Raw genomic sequence first — 19528 nt, 5'->3', positions numbered from 1 at the left:
AAAGAGCTATTGCGGCATATCTTTGGAATTCTTGAGGGTTTTCATCTCCAGTCACAGCTGCTACATGGGTTAGAGAAAGTACTACTAGGCTGACAGTAAAAATGTGAAGACTTCCCAGCCTGCTTGTAGTAACGAAATGTGACAATACAGTGTTAGGGTAGATCAAGGGAAGAATTCCTTGTAGTTAGCATAACAGATTCCAAAATGATCAGGAATGAAGCTTTGATAATCAGTCTTAAGCAAGGGGCACATTCTTTCTAAAGATTCCTAAAGCACTGTGACAGCTGCTAATATGTCTGTGAATATTTTTATGTTATAGTTGTAGACTCAGTCGTGTATGCTACCAGTGTCTCCCAAACAATTATGAAAACAGTCAAAACAGAGACGGGATAAATATGTAAAAAAAAAAAAACAAAAAACAAAACTTAACATCTTCGCTAGGATTGATCATTATGGTTCTTATGAAGATATACAAATATCCATATATATACATACATTTCTCTCTATATATGTATACATTTCCAAAAATAGAAATCTGAAACACAAAACAGACATAATTCAGAATAGAAAGTAAGGAAGAAATTAAAGAAACACTTTGAGAAATGTTTCAAGACCCAAAAGGAATTTACTTCTTGGAAATACTCTGAATTCACTGATTCCTCGTCTCCACTTGCCAACACTACTTTCAGTGCTGTCAAATTTCCTGTTTTGTTCTGTTGTGTTTTCTCTCTCTAGGACATAAGTAGTATATGTCCAGGAACCAGAAATTCAGTGGGCAGACAGAAGGTCTGACAATTGGGATAAGAGCAGGAAGATTCTGGGGAAAGGCTGTTTGCAGGAAAGAAAGAAGTAGGCATGAAAGAAGAGGAAAGAAGAAATTAGAAAAGAACGAGCTGACCGGGATGGTCCTACAGGGAAAGGGGTGATGATCTGACAAAATATTAAGCTTCCCAAAGCCGAAGCCCATCACCGTGCCTGCACAGCACCTTGTTCTTACCTGCTTTGCATTCTATGAGATGTGTCTTAGAGAGTGCAATATATCAGGTCCTTTGTTTGCTGAGAATTTACACTTTTGTGTACCTGGATGCTGGTATGTCTGAGAACTACAGAAAGAGAACCATCACCAATCTTCAAACTCTCTATATGCACATGCAGCCATGGAACACACACTGTCTCTCCTGTGCACAGAACTGTCACAGGGCAGCAGGGCTCTGGGAAATGAACCCAGAGCTTGCTGTCATGTCTCCAAAGAGCACTGGATACAGCAGAAAAAAAACACTTGTGACTCTAGGCAATTTGTTTAACTTTCATGAGTTTGAGTCTGGTCAGTTTAAATACTCAATTTGAAACTTGAGAGTCAGTTAAGTAGCAAAAGTGAATGATAACTTGCCCACAGTAGAATCTGGGGGATTAATGGGCAGAAGACATTAAATAGACATTTCTCCAAAGAAGACATACAGATGGCCAAGAAGCACATGAAAAGCTGCACAACATCACTAATTATTAGAGAAATGCAAATCGAAGCTACTATGTGGTATCACCTCACACCAGTCAGAATGGTCATCATCAAAAAAATCTACAAACATAAATGCTGAAGAGGGTGTGGAGAAAAGGGAACCCTCTTGCACTGTTGGTGGGAATGTAAATTGATACAGCCACTATGGAAAACAGTATGGAGGTTCCTTAAAAAACTAAATATAGAACTACCATATGACCCAGCAATCCCACTACTGGGCATATACCCAGAGAAAACCATAATTCAAAAAGACACATGCACCCCAATGTTCATTGCAGCACTATTTGCAATAGCCAGGTCATGGAAGCAACCTCAATGCCCATCAACAGATGAATGGATAAAGAAGATGTGGTACGTATATACAATGGAATATTACTCAGCCATAAAAAGGAATGAAATTGGGTCATTTGTAGAGACGTGGATGGATCTAGAGACTGTCATACAGAGTGAAGTAAGTCAGAAAGAGAAAAACAAATATCATATATTAACGCCTATATGTGGAACCTAGAAAAGCAGTACAGATGAACCAGTTTGCAGGGCAGAAACAGAGACACAGATGTAGAGAACAAACATGGACACCAAGGCGGGAAAGCTTTGGGGGGCAGGTAGTGGTGGATGAATTGGGAGATTGGGATTGACATGTATACACTAATATGTATAAAACAGATAAATAATAAGAACCTGCTGTATAAAAAATAAATAAAATTCAAAAAAAAGATATTATAGGTGAAAGCTTTTGTAAGCTCTGAAAGTATTATTTTATATTATTATTTTTAAAATAATCTATACTTACATTGAAAAAAAGAAAACTCAGTGTCAACTGGAATTACATGAATTAAGAGCAGATAAATTAGTGGATAGATGATTCAACCACTATGGCAAAACCTTACAGTCAGTCTATATAAATAACAGTAATAAAAACAATAAATATGTCTTGCTGAGTTTTTGTTTATTCTTGGTAATTGTGTTGTCACCTTATAGCTTTAGTCTTTTGTCATCTTCAAAACAACCAAATAAGGTGAGTACTATGTTCCCATTTTACAGATGGGGCTTAGGGAGATTAAGGGGCTTCTAGAGTCACAGAGCTCCACAAGCAGACCTGAGCCAGAGCAAATCTGCCTGACTCCATCCTCCTGTCTCTTTACTCCCAGGAAAACATGCCTTTGCTAAAGGGAATAAAACTTTGACCTGAATTTTAAGCTGGAACCAAATTTAAATAAATATACTGTGAAAGGAAAGAAGAGAGGGAGGAAGAGAAAGAAGAAGTTAAGCAGTTAGGAAATTAGGAAGAGAATGGAAGAGGACAGGGGAGAGGAGGAATGGGAGCTGAAAACAGAACAAAAAGTGAAAAGAAGGAAGAATGTCACACATTTTTAAGCATCTTAAGAAGAATTCTACATTCTCAGAGATATTATAAAGCGAATGTGAATTTTGGTGACTATCAGAACCAAAAAAAATTTAAATCAAGTCTTGAATATTCATGTATGGAGTTACCATTTGATAAGGCCTACATTTTCTAAAAATCTGAAAGGAGAGATGCTGTGGGTTTTGTTTCAACTTGAATTCTACACAATGTGTTTCTCTTTAAAATGTGAATGGGAACTTTATTGCTTTGACAAGGCTTTTCTAAAGCCCTCCTGTGAAGTGTGAGTGAGGACAGTCCTCCCAAGAATCCAAGCACCTCATGACCAAGAATGAATGACAGCATGATGCACACAGTGGGAGATGTGAGTGAATATTACACAGATAATATATGCACATGAAACCTGAATACTAGCCTCTCCTTGTTTAATACCAGATCAATAGAACATGATTACAGCTGCTTTTAATGTCTAGGATACAATTATAAAGAGCTTACATTAAAAACTGAAGAGTCATTCAGCAAGGATTACACTTGACGTTATGCTGTGAATGTCCTCTCATTTTTTAAAAAGATATTATTTTTTAGAGCTATATTAGATTCACAGCAAAATTGAGAGGAAGGTACAGAAATTTCCCATATACCCCTGGCCCCACTCATGCATAGCCTTCCCGGTTATCAACATCCCTCTCCAGGGTGGTACCTCTGTTACCACTGACGAGCCTACACTGACACATCATCATCATCCAAAGCCCATAGTTTACGTCAGGGTCACTCTTGGTTTTGTACATTCTATGGATTTGGACAGATGTATAATATCATGTATCTACCCTTACAGTGTCATACAGAGTAGTTTCACTGCCCTAAAATCTCCCTGTGCTCCACCTATTTATTTCCCTGCCCTGACCCCTGGTAACCTCTAATATTTTTACTATCTCCATAGTTTTGCCTTTTCCAGAATGTCAAATAATAGAATCATATAGTATGTAGCCTTTTCAGATTGGACTCTTTCACTTAATAATATGTATTTAAGTTTACAGAAAGTTCATAGGACCTTTAAAAAAGTTAAGAAAAAGCTTTGCCTTAAATTTCACCTAACACTCAATTGCCTACCACTATGGACTGAATTGTGTCCCCCCAGACTCGTATGCTGAGGCTCTAACCAGCTTGTGACACTGTTTGGAGATGGGCCTTTAGGAAGTTATAAAGGTTGAATGAGATTATAATGGTGGGGCCCTGATCCTATAGGATTAGTGTCCTTATAAAAGACACCAGATAGGTTGTTTTTTCTCTCTGTCTACCATGTGAAGACAAAGAGGCCACCTGCAAACCAGAAAGAAGACATTCACCAGAAACTGAATCAGCCAGAGCCTTGATCTTAGACTTCCAGTCTCCAGAACTGTGAGAAAATAATCTCTGTTGTTCAAGCCACCCAGTTTGTGGTATTTTGTTATGGCAGCCTGAGCTGATAAGTATACCTACTAAAATGTAAAGGTATTTCAAAATTACAAAAATAATTTGTTATTTGAAAATAACAAAAAATAATGAAATTTAAATTTTGAAAAGAGAATCTTTGGAAAACCTCAATAAATTGTCCTTAAAACATTCAAAATGAGACACAGTGAAACAAAACATTTTCAGGGATTACTGTGACATTCAGAAAATTACTCTGCCGTTTATAAAACATGAAACATATAAAAATCATTTATTTCTGTGGGAATGATAGCAAAAAGTACACTAATTTCTATAACTCCAAGCTCCTCAAAGTGATCTCTGATCACTTGGACACTGGGGCACACAGGCACACACACACAAAACACCATCACAGTTGCTTTTAAGGATAAGTGACACAGTGATTGGTTTGTCCTTCTTCTTGTTATGTAAAATGTTTGATATTTGTAAGAAACAGAAAACAATCTACATAATAATCAAAATGATGACTAATGACATAACTGGAAATATTCAGGAATTAACGTATTGGCTGAACTTCCATTCCTGGTAAATCAAGACTATAAAATTCAAATTCTTGTAAAAACACATAGCAGTTAAGTTTGTTAATGGTCAGTATAATACCATAACAATTTATATATGGACATTTCAAACCAAATATTAACATTTGCACTCATTAATTTTTATTTGAATTAAAATTAGTAGGTGTTTGTTTTTGAAAAGTTGGACTTTAAGGCATGATGTAATAGGATGCAACACTAGCAGACATGCAATAAGGGTATAGTTACCTGATCAGGTTTGGTGGGGCCATTCACGGTGGTATTTTCGGGAGTACTGTCCTGAGATTGTCCCTTGCACAGACCTTTTGTTGCATCTTTGAACATAATGTCTTTTTCCAGCATACTGTCTTGCTTAGCAATTGGCAATGCCAGGGGGCTGCTGGAGGAAAAAATCAATGCTATGATTAGTCTTCTAACATTGCCATATCAATAAAAAATTACCAGGACTGGACAGCCGATTATAGAAAGTTGTTTAATTCAGATAAGAAACAGTGTCAACACTGCAGGTAAAATCAATGAGAGATCTGTAAACTTTTCTATTAGCCCCAGATTTCATTCAATTTCACCCTTAAAAGAAAAAATATATTCATTTCAACCTGAGAAGAAAATGTTTATGAATGGATATAAGACTTAGACAAATCAATGAGCAATTGAAAAGCTAAGGTGGAAATGCATGATTGAACTAAGCAAAATATTTAAATGTGAATGAATGCAAACAAGTGAAGGCAAAATTCTAGAATTAAGTAAAATACTGTTCATACAGGATTTTAATATGTTATACAATCATGGACAATAGTTAAGAGTTTGTGAAGAAATAATAATAGGGGAATTAAAAATAAACAACATGCTTAAGGACTGCAATGTTACAAACAATACGTTTTATTACTCCTTTACAGCTCAGGCTAGGCAAAAAAATAAAATAAAACCTACTTCATTTTTTGTTCTTCCATAGACACTGTTGCCAAAAGAAAGGCAAGTTCATAAAAAATAAACACAATCCGTATGTTTAATTTGTATTGTAGCACTTTAGTACAGTAAAATCTAAAAATGTACTTTCCTAAATGTGACCATAAAGCAGAAATACATACATATTTAATCAAGTGAAATATATAGAAACATAATTATTTCGTGTGTCTTACAATAGTAGTTGTGATTCTAATTAAAGCTTAATGCATTTTGTTGGTTTTTTAAATTTTCAGTTTTATGGAGGTATTTACAAATAGTAAAATTCACTCTGTAGATGTACAGTTGCATGAGTTTTGTCTACATACACATAATTATATATAGATGATTATATATATATATGTATATACATTTGTGTAACCCACATAATCAGCAACACATAGAATTTTTGTCACTCCCAAATGGCTCTTTGTGCCTGCTCTTTGAAGTCAATTGTTTTCCCTAACCCCCTGCCCCTTGTAACCATGGCTAATTATTTCTTTCACTATAGTTTTGTTTTTTCTAAAATGTCATGTGAAAGAAATCACAGAGCATGTAGCCTTTTGTTCCTGGCTTCCTTTACTTAACATGTTTTTGAGATTCATTCATGCTGCTGCATGTATCAAGTTTGTCATTGTTTATCACTGGGTAGTGTCTTCCTGTGGGATGCACTGCACTTTGGCCGTCCATTCACCAAACATTTGGGTTTGTCCAGTTTTTGTCAATTGTAAATGGAGCTTCTATACACATTCACGCACAGGTGTTTGTGGTGACATACAACATATGCTTTCATTTTTCTTGGCTGCATACCTAGGAGAGACTCCAAACTCTCCTCAGGGTCTGAACCATTCATTGGTGCTTCCCCCATGTGTGGGTTGGAGTCCTACTTGCTTCACATCCTCGACAGAACTTGTCTTTTTTTGTTGTTTTTTTAATCCACTCCAGTGGGTGTGTTAGTGGCTTCTCCCTGTGGCTTTTATTTGCATTTCAATGTGGTTATTTGACACAAGAATCCCTTCTCTGGTAAAGTGTAAGTTCAAATCCCCATTTTTTTTTTTACTGGATTCTTTGGTGTCATATTATTGAGTTTATATATTTTGGATTCGAGTCCTTTATCAGATACACATGTGGCAAATATTTTCTCCCAGTATGTATCCTGTCTTTTTATTTTTTTAACAATAAGTTTCGAGGAATATATTTTCTCTTATGGTTTGTGCCTCTTGTATCTTATCTAAAAATTCTTTCCCAAACCCAAGGTCAATAGGGTTTTCTCCTAGGTTTTATTCCAGAAATGTTATAGTTTTATGCTTCACACTTAGGTCTACAATTCATTATGAGTGGCTTTTTTTATATGGTGCTGTATATGGGTCAAGTTTCATTATTTCTTCGTATTTCTGTCCAAATGTTCCAGCATCCGTTTTGAAAAGAACATCTGTCCCCATCCAATTACCTGGACATCTTTATTGAAAATCAACTGACCATATATGTGCAGGCCTACTTTGGGACACTCCATTGTATTCCACTGATATAATAACCTATTCTTACACCAATATTACATTTTCTTGAGTAATGTACTTTCAGAGCAAGACTTGAAATCAGGCAATGTGAGTCATTAATTTTGTTTTCTTTTTCAAAATTATTGAAGCCATTTGAGGTTTAGCATTTTCATATACATTTTAGAATCTATTTGTCAGTTTTTATAAAAATTTCTGGAATTTTGATTAGCACTGCGTTCAAAATATAAGTTAATTTGGGGAGAATTTACCTAATAACAATGTCAAATTTTGTCATCCATAAACACAGTATATTTCTCCATTAATTTTGATCTTCATTAATTTTCTCATCAGTATTTTGTAGTTTTCAGCATTAAAATCTTGCAAATTATTTGTTAGATGTATTCTGATACATTGCATGTTTTATGCCACTACCAATGTATTTTTATTTCAATCTCTAGTTGTTAGTCTATAGGAATACAAATGATGGTTTTAGATTAACCCTGATGGGGAGGAAGGGAATCATCTGAAGGACTTCCTTCAGTAACCACAAGTCTCATTCACTGTTCTGCAGCCCATCTCTGTGTCACCTTCCAGCCGTGCTGGCGTCTAGGAAAATGCAAATAAAGACAGACTAACGAACGGGCTGAGTTAGGTCCAGGTCTGAGGCAAAATCGGGAATAGCTGAAGAACGCGTTTACAGAAATGTGAGGTCAGTTTACTTCCTCTGAACTCTGGATGATGATGTTTTGTAGTCATTGATGATATTTTCAAGTAGGCAACAGGGTAGGGGGTCATATATTAAAAAGAGGTGGCATGGTATAGTAGAGCTGCAACAAACATACATTATTGAGTCAGAAAAGCTACAAAGTTTGATGCCTGGCTCGGCCACCTCAGGCTGGTTACATAACCACTCTGTAAAAGCAACTGAAACACAGGCCTGGAGTGACGGATTACCAACATAATGCACATCAAGGGCTTAGCTCAATGACCCTGGTAATAAGCAGGCAACAGTATTACTTGAAGTTTCTGGGAATCTACTTACAAGCTAACAGGTTAGCCTATTACTCTTGTATGAACAGATGCAGAAGACGAGAGATGCTGGGATAACAGATGGTGGACTTATTGCTCATGGCAAACAGAATCCACGCTTCCCGTGTGCACCAGTTCTCCTTGCCCCCTGTCTCATGGGGGGTGGGAGCAGGCAACACTGACGGGCCTAAGTGGATGGCTACACTTGGACTTACTTGGCCAAGCTGCCTAATAATGGGATAACTTTATAAACCCTTTCAGCCACCACATGCAGTCACGTCCTCTGATGCATCCTCCATCCCTGATCAGGGGTGATTTGGCCTCCATCTTTACTGTTTGATTACCTCTCAGATGGTCCAGAACCCAGACGGTGCTTTCTTTTTCTTTTTTTTAGAAGATGTTGGGGGTAGGAGTTTATTAATTTATTTTTGCTGTGTTGGGTCTTTGTTTCTGGGCGAGGGCTTTCTCTAGTTGTGGCAAGCGGGGTCCACTCTTCATCATGGTGCACGGGCCTCTCACTATCGCTGCCTCTCTTGTTGTGGAGCACAGGCTCCAGATGCGCAGGCTTAGTAGTTGTGGCTCACAGGCCTAGTTGCTCCACGGCATGTGAGATCCTCCCCAACCAGGGCTCAAACCCGTGTCCCCTGCATTAGCAGGCAGATTCTCAACCACTGCGCCACCAGGGAAGCCCAGATGGTGCTTTTTATTCAGGGAACCCCCAAATGCTCCAATGTTAGACATAGTCTCCATCACTAGGCAAGACACAGGGTCAGAGATAGGAAGAACCTTCCTCAAGGTCCCACTGCTTAGATACAGCAGATTTTGGTTTTGACTTCAAATGTTTTTTTCTTTATGCATTTATTTATCTCATTGAGACATAATCTACATAACACAAAATTCACACTTTCGAGGTGTAGAAGTCAGTGCTTTTCCGCACATTCACAGATGTGTGTAACCATCACTTCTACTTCCAGAATACTTCCGTCATCCCCCCAAAGAAATCCCATATCCATTCAGAGTCACTTCCTATTTTCCTCTCACCTCATTCATCCAACCACTAATATACTTTCTGTTTCTATGCATTTGCTAATTCCAGACATTTCATATAAATTCAGTCATACACTATGTGGCCTTTTGTGTCTGACTTCCTTCACTTAGCATAATGTTTTCAAGGTTCATCTCCTTTATAGCATGTGTCAGTATTTAGGCCATATTTTAGATAACAAGAAATCATTAGTTTTATACTTAAGAGAGAAAAAATGAATATTTATACTTCCTACTTGAGGAAATTTAGTCATGATGATAGTTATTGGAAACCTTATATATCAGTTTAGTTTAAAACATGGAATGTGTTTAAAATAGTATCTTTGGTCTCGTGATGACAAATTGAAAGAAGAACTGAAATGGTAATATTAAAAAGTCAGAGGGTTTTCATGCCTAACTCATTACTATCCACAAGTATCTTTTGGTAAATGTTGATATGCAGCTTCAATCTTCTAATTTTTGGTGGAGAGACAGACTTAATACTGATTGAAAAATGCCTGGTGACCAGAGAGGGTGACAAAGGAGAATAACTAACTCTTCAAGGACCAAGGTCTACGACTTTATCACTAGGCAGAAGGCACTTACAGCTTGCTGGGAAGGGCTGGAAAGTCAGGGATGATCTCTTCATAGGGTTCCTCTTGGGCCAAGGTCTGAACACAGGAAGGCTCTTGCATTCTTTCTTCCCAGGCAGACTCGGCTTTCAGCAGCATTTCCTCAATAAACTCAGATGCGGCAACATCTACGGGTAAGAATAAGGCAATCAGAACCAGTGAGTGGGAACATCCCACAAAACTATTTACTTTCAATAATTCTGATATGTAACATGCTAAAATTTATCAACGCATGAGGCAAAACAAAAAACACTAAAAGTTTATGGTGGGAATAAAATGGCAGTGCCACCATTTTTAAAGACTATTTTATGTTACATCAGTGGCATATTTAATTACATGACGTAATATAAAATGATCTAATATAAAAATATAAAATGACATAGTATAAAAATAATATCCACTTAGTAGTCACAGGTAAAATGTGAAATCACTGAGAAGCTAAGCTTGAGAGAACTTAATGTCGTTTTATTCTCCGTGAAAGCCTTCCTTCATCCTGGTGAATGTGAATCAAAAGAGGAAAATAGCTACACCCTCCCAATGACTGGGCTCTTATAAAACATGGAGTAGGCATTCTATAAGCATTCTACTAACTGGGTAGCTGTACAAATAACTACTCAGTTGTGTTTTTAAAACAGTGGGTCTGGCCTCTCTCTGTGATCTGGTGGGATTTCTTTTTCAATCTGACATAAAAATAATTATATTTCCTTACAAATGACATGTTAACAGTGACATCTGAACATACTTGAGCAGCAATACAGCTGTGCATTAATCAAATTTACGCCTACAACAACTGAAACTGAAAATCGATACATCCTGAAGGAAAATCACATTAATAACAAGTAAGAACCTAATGGCTGTGGCTACGCCTTTCCAACCCCCATGACCAAACTGCGTGACTTCTTGTGTCCATGAACTTCAGTTATGTGGCTTTATGGGCTGAGTGAGGTAATTCAGATACCACAAGAAGATATTGATGCCAGGATTTCATCATCATTTGTTTTAGATTAAATCATATCTGCGTAATGAGTAGGAGACAGCTTAGCATCCTCTTCTTGGGAGATTATTTCCATACCAAGTAACAGCTATACCTCAAACTGCTTTTATCCCTCAGATAATTTTTTGTGTGTCCATTTCAAATTCAAGAAGCTCAAAATAACAAGAACATAATATAGTATTACTCAGCCATAAAAAGGGTCATTTGTAGAGACGTGGATGGACCTAGAGACTGTCATACAGAGTGAAATAAGTCAGAAAGAGAAAAACAATTATCGTATATTAACTCATATGTGTGGAATCTGAAAAAACTGGTAGAGAGGATCTCATTTACAAAGCAGAAATAGAGACACAAACGTAGAGAACAAGTGTATGGATACCAAGGGGGAAGCAGTGGTGGGATGAATTGGGAGATTGGGATTGACATATATACACTACTATGTATAAAATAGATAACTAATGAGAACCTACTGTATAGCATAGGGAACTCTACTCAGTGCTCTGTGGTGACCTAAATGGGATGGAAAGCCAAAAAAGAGGGGATATATGTATACATATAGCTGATTCACTTTGCTGTACAGTAGAAACTAACACAACATAGTAAAGCGACTATATTACAATAATTTTTTTTAAAATATATAGCACTGATGATGATTTTCATGTGCTTGGCCACAATATGGGTGTCTAGTTTATTGTTTTCTGCACTATCATTTTATGTGGTTCCTTCTTCTTGTTGTTGGTATATCCTGCATCTACCTGAAACTAATCAACAAATGTTTACTGAGAGCCTCCTGTGGTCCCATCACTGTGTCTCTCATGACCAACATGGCACAGAGAACTGATTATACTGATGCTAGGCTTTGCGTGACCAACGTGGGCAAAATTGTCTAAGAGAGTCATCAGACACTAGGCCTGTGTTGGTCAGGGCAGAATCTAGACCAGCAGCTTGGTCACTCCCGGGGCACTGGGACTGTCATTGTCAATTGCCTTGAGTGTCTGTTTTGGTGGAATTGACACTAGACTTAAAAGGTCAAAGTGTGATAGACAGAGTCCATGCAGTCCAGGGTCAATGATATATTCCATTCTTTGGGAAAAAAGCCAGAAATACTATCTGGAAAAATGTGATCTCCTGTTAGATCTAGAGTTAACAGAGGACGGGGTTTATACGTACAATAAAAATATTTTTGAAAAAAGATAGGAGAAAGCAACAAATTTCTATGTACTCTTCCAATATTTACCATTAGGCAAATGTTTGTAGATAATAGTAAGGTCACTACCCTATTATTAATATTAGCGTGGTTCTAAAGTTTAGGACTATTAAGCCATCTTATAGTTTGTTAAATCTCCAATTTATTTTTAGCAAATAAGATCAATAAACATTAAGCATTGATACTTAATTCCAATAAAATAAGAAATAGAGCAAATCTCCCATTCTGTCTTAAACGGGAGGTTTATCAGGTAATTATACTCCTAGAAGCACATGAAATAAGAAATCTCAGGTGTGAAGTGCTTTTAGGTTAGTAGAGGTACAAAAACAAGAAGAATAAGTATATTTATGTTATTCAGATCAATTAATACCTTCAACATTTTTACATTATTTTGTTACTTATGCAAGACTTTTCTCTTTGTTATTTAGAATTCTTATTTTTAATATACCAAAAGTAACTTACAGGTAGTAACATTGTTGTCAAGTTTTAAAAACTAGAAAATTAATGTAGTACCCACTTTTTAAAAGAGTGGTAAAAAGGACTCTAGAAAATTTCAAAAAGATATTTATTAAAAAATAAGTAGGGCTTCCTTGGTGGCGCAGTGCTTGAGAGTCCGCCTGCTGATACAGGGGACACGGGTTCATGTCCCGGTCCGGGAAGATCCCACATGCCGCGGAGAGGCTAGGACCGTGAGCCATGCCGCTGAGCCTGCGTGTCTGGAGCCTGTGCTCCACAACGGGAGAGGCCACAACAGTGAGAGGCCCGCGTACCACAAAAATAAATAAATAAATAAATAAATAAAAAATAAGTAACATTAATATTTTCAAAGTTTTAAATTAGGTTGAGAATGTTAGTCTCTATTGCTTGCAGTATAAATATCTGCACACAAAAAAAAATACTCTTACCATTTAAAAATACCCTAATGAACAAGCATGTATTTGGTATGGTAAGAAACTAGTTAAATAACAGAAAAAATATATTTTAAAGTAAGTGACACTGCAGGAATCACTGCCCGGGAAATTTAAAGCCCAAAAAACACACTGCAATGAAGTCCCTATAAACTTAACGGCTCTCTGACAGATGCCTGTAACGTAGCAGTGCACAGGAGTTTGTGAATCATGCTTGAACTGGGTTGGGTTTCACAGAGCATCTCAGGAGAGGCTGACTCACTTTGTAGCTGTGTCAGTGATGGGTCAGCAACTTCAACATGATGGGAAGAAGACAGTAACTGCTCAGTGGTCCAGGATGCTCATAACCTACCTGAAGCCTTCTCCTCATTGCAGTTCAATAGGTGTGGATTTGCCTGATGCATCAGAAGAAGTTTCACCAGGTTTGCCTGAAACATTAAAGGTAATTGAAATAGGAAAGATTATGCTGGATACTTAAGATTCATCAGTAAATAATCCAAAGTTGCTATCCTCCAGAGGCACTGGTTGAATGAGAATGCATTAGCATAACCTACTATGCTAAATGTTTCTTACTCTCTCCATTTCCTGTTTTTTTAATGACATTCAAACTGTTTTATCAATTAACGCATTCAAATAAAAAATTACTCATCAAGTGGGTTAAGTCATTGAGGATTTGAAAAGGTTCACTTAATGCCTTTCACGTTTATTTTAGGGCACCTAATGGGAGGAATCACATGTTACAGTGTGTTTTGTTTTAATTTAACAATTCATGAAAGTCACACTTCTTGTTACTGTCCATCCATTACAGCATCATGGACAATATGAACCTACGATCCAATGGACAATTAGAAAAACTTCACCTCAAGTTATATGAATAAAGCAACTTGATGAGAGATTAATATATTTTTCAAAGTTTATTATAAAATACATAGTACATACAAAGCATATGTATAAGGGATAGGTACCATTGAAAGAGCAAATAATGAAATAGAGTCCAGTGCACCCAAGTTTTTAAAATGTCATTCATAGTATGTTTGTGTATTCTTTTCCCAAATTATCCTTGTTCCTACTTCCCAGAGTTGACCACCATCATGAATTTTATGTTAACCATTACTATGTTTTCTTTGTAAGCTTAGACCTTACTTAAGAAGTATCCCTATCAACACATCGCTTTGGTTTCATCTGTTCTGTCTCATTTATAGAAATGAAATCCTGGTGTATATATTCTTCTGTGCTTTGCTTTCATGAATTAACACTGCATTTTTGAGGTGATGGGTTTAACCAAGCTTCATTTATTTGTTTGGCTGCACAGAACTGCATTGTACAAATACATCACAATTTATCCACCTTCTTCTCAGTGGACATTCAAGCCATTGCAACCTATATTTACAAATAATGTTGCTATAAATATTCTAGTTTATATCTCTTAGTGTACATGTTCAAGAATTTCTTCAGGATAAATGTACTTAGGACTGAAATTGCTGGCATAAAGGTCTGGTCATGTTCAAGTGATGAGATTGCTCCAATTTTTTTTTTTCAAAGAGTTCAAGTTTACACTCCCACTGCCAACCAGATTTCCTTTTGTTCCACATTCTGTTTAATAATTTTATGACCAGCTATTTACATATTGCTAGATTCACATCCTCCCTAACACTTGATATTGTCATTTAAAAAAATTGAGCTACTATACTGGGAAAGAAGTAGTAACCCAGTATAGTTTAACTTGCATTTCCCTGATGACAATGACATTGAACACCTCCTCAAGTGCTTTAGTTCCATTCTTATATTTTCTTTTGTGAAATATCTATTCAAGAATTTTTTGCCCATTTATTACTGAAGTGTTTTTCTTTGAATTTTTGATCTATATGTTCTAGATACATTTGTCAGATATATGTATTACCAATAATTCCTCCCATTCTATGGCTTGCCTATTCATATTTTTAAAAATGTCTTTTGATGAACGGGATTTTTAAAATTTGTTTTACTTCCGTTTATGCATAACTTTCATATATATATTTTTTTCTTTAGTTGTTAGTGCTTTTTAGGTTCAAATAACTCTTTGCCTACTCAAAGGCCATGACAATATCATAATACATTTCCTTCTAAAAACTTTATAATTTGAACTTTTATGTCTATGGTCCATCTCAAGTGAATTTTTGTAAATGGCACCTAAAGGCTTAAGGTGAATTTGGGTCCAGCATCCTTTGTTTCTCAGCAGTATTTGTTAAAAAGACTATTTTTTCTTATTGAACTGCTTTTGAGGCAGTCTTGAAATAAGTAAAAAACTTATATTCTTGAAAAAAGTATCTCATTTTTTTTCAAGATAATATTGTCTATATAGGTCCTCTGCATTTCCATATAAACCTTAGAATGAATTTTCAATTTCTGTAAGAAAGGCTATAGTATTTTGATTGGGATTGCTTGAAGTAAATAGATCCTATATTAGCTTTACATGGCTGTCATAAAAACTTACCACAAACTTAGTAGTTTAAACGATAAATAATAACTATCTTACACTTCTGTGGGTCAGAAGTCTGACACCGGTCTCACTGGGTTAAAACCAGGGCATTGGCAGCATTGTTTCCTTCTGGCCCCAAGGGAGCATCTGTGTCCTGACTTTTCCAGCTTCCAGAGGCACCCACATTCCCTGGCTGGGGGCCCCTTCTTCATCTCCAGACCAGCAGTGTCGCACCTCCCTGACCATTTCCATTGCCGCATTTCCCACCAGCCCTCAGCCAGGAACGCATCTCTGCTTTTAGGGGCTCAGTGATTACAGTGGGCCCACCGTGAGATCCCTTCCCATGCCGAGATCTTTAACTTAACCACAGCTGCAAAGTTCTTCTGCCTTGTCAGGTAATATATTGACAGGTTCTGGTGATGAGGGTGTGGACAGATTTGGGGGCCACTATTCTGCCTTCCACAGGTACTATTCTCAGCAAAACCCACTGGCATCCCGGGGGGAAAATTAGATGGAATCTAGGGGATAAGATAACGTCTAACCTCTTCTTCTGTACTTAGCCCAGCTTCACTGGCTCACAGGGAGCCGCGGGCAGAAGGCTCGCACCCAGCCCTTCAGACCAGAGTTCCTGGGGCCAAATGGCTGCACTCAGGACACCTCAGCTCTGAGGGCCTTGCACAGAAGCACCGCCCACCACACCTTGTCCAAAATGGTAGTGGGCACCCGGCACTGGAGCTGTGAGCAATAAATGCACCTGCGCTACCCGCCCCCGCACAGAACTCCAACCCCTCCCACTGAGAGATCCCTATAACCAGCCACACCCGCGCCTCTACGTTCTCTGATCAAAGAATAAAGCTTCCCCACAGAGAACCATATTCCATATCCTGTAATAAACCACAACGGAAAAGAATATGAAAAAGAATATATAGATATACAACTGAATCACTTTGCTGTACAGCAGAAATTAACACAACACTGTAAATCAACTATACCTCAATAAAAATTTTTTAAAAAGAATAAAGCTTCCCTTTGCTTCTGAACCCAACTCGGTCCTATTCTATTGGTGTCAGCAAGACAGGAAGGAGGACCCTTGTTGGGGACCAACTTGAAAGGGTCGGTAACAAGATCATAATAATAGTCACTGTCTCAACACATGAATATGGCTTACCACCTCATTTATTTAGGTCTTCTTTACTTTTTAATTATATTGTTTATAATTATATAATATTGTTGTATAGTTTCCAGTGTAGAAATCTTACATATCTTATGTAAAAAATATCCCTATATATTTTATGTTTTCAATGTTATTTTTCTTCTTAATTTTGGAGATTCCTTTGGAATTTTTATTCTTTCTCTTTTCCTAAGTTTGTGTTTCCATTTCTTGGTTTATTATATTGAGTAGAAGGGGACTGGCTTTTCTGATCTGTGGCTTTGTTGTTTTTGTGACATTTGCCAGTCATTCTCCACCCATGCAAGCACTCTGCTCAGACATTCCAAAGTATCTCCCCACCCATCAATTATTGCTCTTGTTGGTGTTCTCATTGTAAAATTAATTAGATTTTAAATAGTTTGCGCCATTGCTAGCTTTCCCACAAGTCCACTGCAAATCAGTGTTTGGTTTTAAAGAACATAAAATATATCTTTAACACTTAAATCATGTTACAGCAGACTGCTTATATTTAGGGTTTATTTTTATTTCCAAATATATACAGTTTCCTAAAGACATAGATGTTCTCTCAAAACCTGAAAGGCAGAATATATAGAGCAGGGTCCCAGGACATCAAAATGGGTATAGAAAAGAGTTTTGTTTTGTAGCAAAAATTTGATAGATTTGCTTGCTTTTCAACCATAGGAAAGGAAGGGAAGAAGGGAGGAAAAGATGGAGGGAGGGAAGAAGGAAAAGAGAAAAGCAGGAGGGAGGGAGGGAAAAAGCAAGGAAAAGAAGAATGAAGGGAGGAAGAAAAGCAGAAAGAAAAGAAAAAAGAAAAAATGCAAAGCCGAGAATTATGTAAGATTGTCCTTGTTTTTCACAATTTTGAAAAAAACAGCAGTACCTAAAAGCTTTCATTTTCTGACAAAAATGTCCGATTGTAGGAGCATATAACAATTACTTTGCATTTCTAAATTTAATTCACTCTTTACAGAACTCCAAAGAGAAACTTGGGCAATCTCTCTACAAATTACCTCTCTCCACAGCTTCCCCGTACCTGCAGAAAGCATTTAAGTTGTCAAAGCAAATGGTTTCCTACATGAAACTCTATGACCACAAAAGTACTTCCATTTTATTTCGGGCCTGTAAAAACAACATTCATGTGTGGAATGAAGAAGATTCTCTCACTTGGGGAATTCCATTCTTCTTAAAGTCAGTATTTCCCACGTGCTTCCAGTTAGAAATGAGTGAGGCATGTCCCAGAACTAAATTAAGCAGGGCAGTACTGATTTCCATTTCAGAGTAGTCTGCAATATTTGTTTAATCTTCAGGTAAGATCTTTAGGTAAATTACTTCAATGTGCGTAGGTAAAGTGTGAACCCAACAAAGATTCATCTCCACTATTACAAGAACTTTATAATCACCAAAACTATCAGAGGGTAAGGTGGCTGACATTCTGTGTGTGTGTGTGTGTGTGTGTGTGTGTGTGATTCGGTGTCTCTGTGTGTGTCAAAGGAGGCTCTGTGTGGCTGATAGAAAATATATTCAAGCTGAAATTTAAACTCACACAAATTACTGGCTATGGACTTTGCTCATTCTTTGGACAATTGTATTTCAGTTTGGATAAATTCAGCAAAATTAATTCCTTGATGGTCATTTAAATTACTTCTTTAAAAAGTAAAAAAAAAAAAGAAAAGAAAAATTGAGCATTCAGAGATAGTCGAATTCCTAGTTCAGAAGCTAAAAGAGATTGTTTCACTTAATAAAGAGAAATTATGTTAAACATCTTTGGGAATTCAGAATTTGCATATCCTATACTCATTGGTTCATACTCTACATCAAAATAGGTAAATGCCTCTAACTCAGAGCCATCTGAAAAATTTCGGATCTAAAATATAAAAATATTCCTCTGATGAACTCTTTAGACTATTAAAGGTGGTGCCGCCCATCCTGTTTTACCCTTCATTGAACTCCCCCTCCACTGTGCGTGATCTCTTTGAGTCATCTATCACAAATCTCTATGTCCAGCCCTCCCCAACGCACTGCTCATGCCCAGGTACTCCTGGATATCTCCTTGAGGATTTCTCCTGTTGGCCCACCAGTCTCGAGGTGTGTGCTCACCCACCGTCTCTTCACACATGTGTTCAGTGATGCACTGAGACAGACAAGCATCTGCTAAGCCTCCTGGACATTCACTGACTCTCTCATGAATAAGTAGTAACTGAGTGTTCTGTGCCAGCCCCATGCAGATAAAGAAATAGACATTGTACCTGCACTCAGTTCTCACAAACTAGAAGGTCAATACGAACAAATATAAGAGATAATTCCAGCATATGATAAGTGATGTGGTATGGGGGATAGAGGTGCTACGTAGGGTGCATGACGGGGGCATCACACTGGGATCCAAGAAGGTAGAAAAGACAACCAGTGAACTGACAACTCAGGGGAGTCCTGCAGGGCAGGGAAGATTTAACCACTCAACAATTTCAAGAAAAGCAATGAACATGAAAAGGATGTACATGGTGGTATATTCCAGAAATCGAAAGAAGTTCAATATAGCCATATCCTCTAACCTGGTGGGGGGAATAGGAAAAAAACAGCAGTAGAATTAAGTGGAATTCCTGGCCCATGGGGACTCATGTGTGATGGAGTAGGTATTTTATATCAGCAGCAATGGAAAGGATGGTGGATCGAATAGTTCTATTATATTTGCATTTAGAAAGCTTGCTGTAGCCACATTGTTGAGAATGGAGTGGAGGAGGGGGAGAGGACTCCATTAGGAGGCTGAAGGGCTGATCCAGAGG

General features: G+C 37.3%; 1 protein-coding gene across 1 annotated transcript in view; it reads right to left on the bottom strand.

Moving 5' to 3' along the window:
• The window catches only part of MYO16 (myosin XVI), a 407151-nt gene that overhangs the window by 287001 nt on the left and 100622 nt on the right, over positions 1-19528 (bottom strand). Inside the window, exons 7-9 of the mRNA XM_060079968.1 lie at positions 13469-13544; positions 9982-10135; positions 5114-5264 (exon numbers count right to left, since the gene is read on the bottom strand). Coding sequence (XP_059935951.1) covers positions 5114-5264; positions 9982-10135; positions 13469-13544 — 381 coding nt within the window. The remainder of the gene's footprint in view (positions 1-5113; positions 5265-9981; positions 10136-13468; positions 13545-19528) is intronic.

The sequence above is a fragment of the Mesoplodon densirostris genome, chromosome 17 (genome assembly GCF_025265405.1).
Source record: "Mesoplodon densirostris isolate mMesDen1 chromosome 17, mMesDen1 primary haplotype, whole genome shotgun sequence".
Taxonomy (NCBI): Eukaryota; Metazoa; Chordata; class Mammalia; order Artiodactyla; family Ziphiidae; genus Mesoplodon; species Mesoplodon densirostris.
The sequence above is the reverse complement of the archived record's forward strand: the minus strand, read 5'-3'. Positions and strand labels throughout refer to the sequence as shown.